The 4987-nt window shown below is 46.6% G+C and overlaps 2 protein-coding genes across 2 annotated transcripts in view; both read left to right on the top strand.

Annotated features, from left to right (window-relative positions):
- The window catches only part of ALYREF (Aly/REF export factor), a 5228-nt gene extending 552 nt beyond the window's left edge, over positions 1-4676 (top strand). Inside the window, exons 2-6 of the mRNA XM_026084139.1 lie at positions 31-203; positions 2736-2883; positions 2974-3037; positions 3210-3390; positions 4388-4676. Of these exons, the coding sequence (XP_025939924.1) occupies positions 31-203; positions 2736-2883; positions 2974-3037; positions 3210-3390; positions 4388-4402 (581 nt within the window). The 3' untranslated portion in view covers positions 4403-4676. The remainder of the gene's footprint in view (positions 1-30; positions 204-2735; positions 2884-2973; positions 3038-3209; positions 3391-4387) is intronic.
- Positions 4677-4867: 191 nt separating this feature from the next.
- The window catches only part of ARHGDIA (Rho GDP dissociation inhibitor alpha), a 10817-nt gene continuing 10697 nt past the window's right edge, over positions 4868-4987 (top strand). Inside the window, exon 1 of the mRNA XM_026084096.1 lies at positions 4868-4968. The gene's annotated coding sequence lies outside the window, so the exon portion shown is untranslated. The remainder of the gene's footprint in view (positions 4969-4987) is intronic.

Raw genomic sequence — 4987 nt, 5'->3', positions numbered from 1 at the left:
GGCGGCTCCGGGGCGCGTGGCGGGCGGCGGGAGCCCCGGTCCCGGTCAGTGAGGTGCCGGTCTCGTTGCAGCCGAAGCAGCTCCCCGAGAAGTGGCAGCACGACCTGTTCGACAGCGGCTTCGGGGCGGGCGCCGGCGTGGAGACCGGCGGGAAGCTCCTCGTCTCCAATCTCGACTTTGGCGTCTCGGATGCGGACATCCAGGTGAGCGGCCCCGACTGCCCCATTGTGCCCGCGGCCGCCGTTCGCGGGGGGTTTCATTCATAGCATCGGCTTTGGGTGCTTCGTGTTGATGCTGTAGCCCGTAAGGTCCCGCTCCTTTCTGTGGTCTGGAGGGGTGATCTCCAGATCCTTTAACTCTAGGTTTGTGGTTGCCATACGTATTTCTTGTGCAGTTGTTTTGATGATGTGAAGAAGACTGCAATTCAAAAAAGCTGCTGGCTTCTTCTGAGTGCAGCTAATTGCATCGTAAATGACTGCAAGAACATTTGTGTAGGAAAATGCTGGTGTTTGGCTGAATCCTTCTGTGACTTGAGAACTTAGTATAAACTGTGTAAACACTTAAAATCTGCATATGTCATGAATTCAGTAACTATATTATAGGCACATCAGTTTGTTTTGTTTTTATAGGACTCGTTTACATAGTTTCTTTGTTCTAAAGTCACATTCTATTAAGTGTAAATGTATTCCTACGGAAGCATCAATCAGTGAAATTAGGAAGGTTTATTTGTGAGGGGGAACATTCCCACTTATGCTGTAATATCTACAGTTACCTTATATTTCTTACAGTAGTTCAATTTTTTAGCTGAGTTACCATGTCATGGTTTTATCACTTGTTTCAGCTCTGCTTTGGTTATCTGCCAGATACTTCAAGTCAGGTATATGGTATGATTTGTTTTTATGGCTGAATTGATCAGAACAGGGATTGAAATTGGTGCACCCACTTATTTGCTAGCTATAAGGGTACTATAACATATGGACAGTAAACTGTACAGCCACAAACATTTGTAACTGTAAGGTGCATCCCCACTAGAGGGCTTTGCTAGTTTGATTACATTGCAAAACACTTCACTTTAAGTTGGCTTTTGGTCCTGATGTCCCCCACCACGAAATAAATACTTTTTCATCTGTTAATTCATTTCAGTTACCCTATATGTTAATCTGGCTATGTCTGGAGAATTGAGAGTGAGTGTGTTTTTTCAGGTCACCTAGTTAACATTTGATTGGGTAATGCACTTAAAGCCACTTCTTTTTCCTATTTGAAGTTAGCTTTGGTTGAAATAAGTTTCTTGTTTGCTGTAGTCAGGCCCTGGTGTATAAGATGTGAGTCTGAAAAGTCACCTCAGTTCAGCTAGTTCTTGTGCTGTGTGTGGTAGTTAAGATATGTCTTTCCCACTGTTGGTTTGGACTGTAGGTGCTGATGAAGTTCCACGTGTGTTTTATTTAGCAGCAAAGCTGACTTAATAGGTTTGYGCCTGTTTGTTACTACCTATCTCATAATTTAGCACTTCCTAAACTGTGCTGGTTGGTTTCCTTGTTTCTATGCTGATCATGTCATTAATAAGGTACAGTGTAGCTCCGAGTTGTATTGGCAGGAATGGGTGACTGGAAGGAACCTAAAACAAGCTTTGCTCTTGGAGGAAACGTATATGGTGTTGTACCCTGACCTTTCACTGCTGCTCATGGAGAACCAGGGTTTTCTGTAGCATGGTGAGAGAGGCTGTTTCTGAAGACATCATCGAGCACCTCTTCATGTATGCTGCTCTGTATTCCAGACGGCTCGCATGGAGTGCTGTGTTAACATGCATGTCAGTTAAATGAATACAAGGTAGAAGCTGGCATACAGTCTTGCCTGGAGTGCTGCTTGCTTTGGAAGTGAGGAAATATTTATGGTGTTCTTTTCAAATACTTGGATAGTAGTAGTTCCTGGAGACAGTTGGAATAATGTTCAGGCTTTGCAGCAGATAATGGAAAAGGTGGCAGGCAGTCTCCCTTTGGACATCCGACAATTCTGGTGTAGATTTTGAGCTTTCGAGGCGTTAGCTGTAGTAGAAACTCGCAAAGCTGTGAGATGTCCCTAGCTGATTTACTAAAAGTAGCACCCACGAAACAAAGTTAGTGGCTCTGTTGCTGCCTCTTCACATTTCCACACTTGAAGACAGTGAGTGACAAGAGGCATACTTCAGTAGAGGACTCCTCCTAATCTCAATTTTGGGTATATATATTCTTAAGCTCCAAGATGACTGGATTGTTTTTTTAAATTGCAACTGGTCTAGCAAAGATTTTTTTTAAAAGAAGTCCAGCACATAGAAACTATGATCACCTTGTGAATCACTGCATTCATAGAAATAAAAATCATTCTTCTTCTGTGAAACGGATTATTTTTAAATAATGGCTCTGTAGATTCAGTCTCGGCAYGAAGACATGCAGCTTCCCTGGGGGAAGCAGCAGGTCAACATCCCTTGAGCCTGCTCCACTGGCTGTATGAACACACCCTGCCAGTGGTGAATAAGTCTTATTTGCTTTTGCTGTGTGTAGCTGCTTCCTGAAGTTCTTCTAATGGACTTATGTTCCCCTCTTTCATAGATTCTTCTTCTGAATTGTGAATGATGTTTTAAAAGCACCTGTACTTGATGAAAGCTGGTGTATATAGGAAATGGCCAGTGCTTCGTCTTGGCTGTTCAGCATTAGCAGCGTGGATTGAAGTGTGCTCACTCTTCTCCCTCTGTTTCTCAGGAACTCTTTGCAGAGTTTGGGACCTTGAAGAAGGCAGCAGTGCACTATGACAGATCTGGCCGCAGTCTAGGGACAGCAGATGTGCATTTTGAAAGAAAGGCAGACGCTCTGAAAGCTATGAAGCAGTACAATGGAGTCCCCTTGGATGGTGAGTCTGCTTGGCTGTCTCTTGTGATGACTGGAGGAGTCCAGTCCCTGTGTCCCCCACACACGGACTTACTGGCTTCTTTTCTTCTAGGGCGCCCCATGAACATTCAGCTGGTTACGTCACAGATAGACACACAGAGGAGACCAGCACAGAGGTGAGATGCTGTACTGCCACATGAGTTGCTGTGCCTGGTCAGCATGGGGAGCGAATTTGCATAGCCTCTCTCTGTATAGGAAGCATGGATCCATCTTCCATTCTGCAAACTTCTGAGTGGCTGTTTGGGTTAACCAGAATGCACTATAACAGTTGCTTTTTAAAAATCACAGTGTAAACAGAGGTGGCATGACCAGAAACCGTGGTGGTACAGGAGGATTTGGTGGTGGAGGTGGCAACAGGCGAGGTAGTCGTGGTGGGAGCAGAGGGAGAGGCAGAGGAGCTGGAAGAACTTCCAAACAGCAACTCTCTGCAGAAGAACTAGATGCACAGCTGGATGCTTACAATGCCAGGGTAAGTGCTGCTCGTACTCGCAGAATAGTTCACCCTGCTGAATCTGGTGCTGGGAAACGTTAACAGCCCAGGGCTGGCAGGAGAGGGATCACTTCTCGGATCACTGGACTAAAATAGCCTCCCTCTAAAGCTGAGCAATGCCTTGTTTCTGCACTTAAGTTAACTTTCCAAAACACTTTTATCAACTGCTGTTTCTTACTCATGGTTGAGAAATAGCCACTTTTCCAGCTTCCACAGACTGTCTAGACCCATGCAGGCTGGACTCTTTTGTAGCTGAAATAGCTGTGTATGAACAATAGCTGTATAACAAAACAACAGTGGTAATAGTCTGGAAAAACAAAAATAAAAACCATATGCAAAATAATGACACTGGATGCTAATAGCGAAAAGGTCAGCGATGTTGTTCATGGAATACAAGTCCATAAAGTGTAGAGCTGAATGAACAACGCTTCATTCAAAACTGGCTCAGGTGTCTTTGTGCCACAGCAAGGTTAATTGGTTGACAGGGAATCAAGGTTATGTGCATGTGTATTGTAATTTGAATCTTGCTGGTCTCTGTAGGTATGGGATAAAATTGAGGCGACAGCATGGGAGAAGCCAGAAAAATTGGTATGGACCTGTGCTGTGTTTTAGAACAGTCTTTGGAATTAGTGATGTATAAATAATATTTAAAAAAAGACTTGGAGGAATAGGAAGTGTAGTGTAGGGGTCCCATAGTCTTGTCTGAGCATGTCAAAGTGTAGTAGTTTAGCTCCAATCAAAAAATATCGCCTAGTAAGCATTTTGGTGCTTTAAACAAATTTGAATTTTAATCTGTGCATCTCTGTCCAGTAAAGCCAGTGAGTTGCAGTAGTTTGCTTGAGYTGAGCTCTCTCTAGAATAGAAAGCCAAGGGATCTTATGCTCGAGACACGAAGCTCCTTGTTCGACTCGAGCGTGGTTCTCGCGGCCGCGCACAGCCCGGGTCAACGCCTGACGGCGCTGTTCTTGCCTTGCAGATGGACACCAGCTAAAGCAGCGAGTGGCGGCGCATGGAAACGGACTCCAGACATCTCATTCCAYGCTCTCCAGAGGGAGGGGTGTGCGACTGTGGCTACTAATATCAAGGATGGAATTTGTTTTACTTTTATGTTTTGAAATAGGTTTTAAACTCATGTAAAGGTTTTTTTTAATTCTGAAGCAGACCTGTTTTGTACCGAGTTATTTTTGGGATAAATTTTACTGGTTGCCTGTTGGGCCGAGGTGGCTTTTTCACCTTTGCCGTAATAAAATAGAAACGTGTCTAGAGCTGTGCGCGCCTGCTTCGTGTCGCGGCGGGCCCGGCCCGGCCCGGGTCCTCCGCCGCGCGCCGCCCCTCCCGCGGCGCTCTGCCCCGCTCCCCAGCTCTATGGCCCGCTCCGCCATCGCGCGGCTCGCGCGGCGGCCAATCAGCGCGCCGGGCAGCGGCCGGAAGTGAGACGCCGAGCTCGGTGGCTTATAACGGGAAGTGACGGGCGTGTCCCGGAAGTGCGGGGGTGCGCGGGCGGCGGGGCGGATCCCGGCGGCGTTGTCAGCGCGGCGCGGAGAGGCAGCAGGGCCGGTAGGGCGGGGCGGCGGCG

This window comes from Apteryx rowi, unplaced genomic scaffold, assembly GCF_003343035.1.
Source record: "Apteryx rowi isolate R43461 unplaced genomic scaffold, aptRow1 scaffold_626, whole genome shotgun sequence".
NCBI lineage: Eukaryota > Metazoa > Chordata > Aves > Apterygiformes > Apterygidae > Apteryx > Apteryx rowi.
This window is presented reverse-complemented; position numbering and strand designations above follow the sequence as displayed.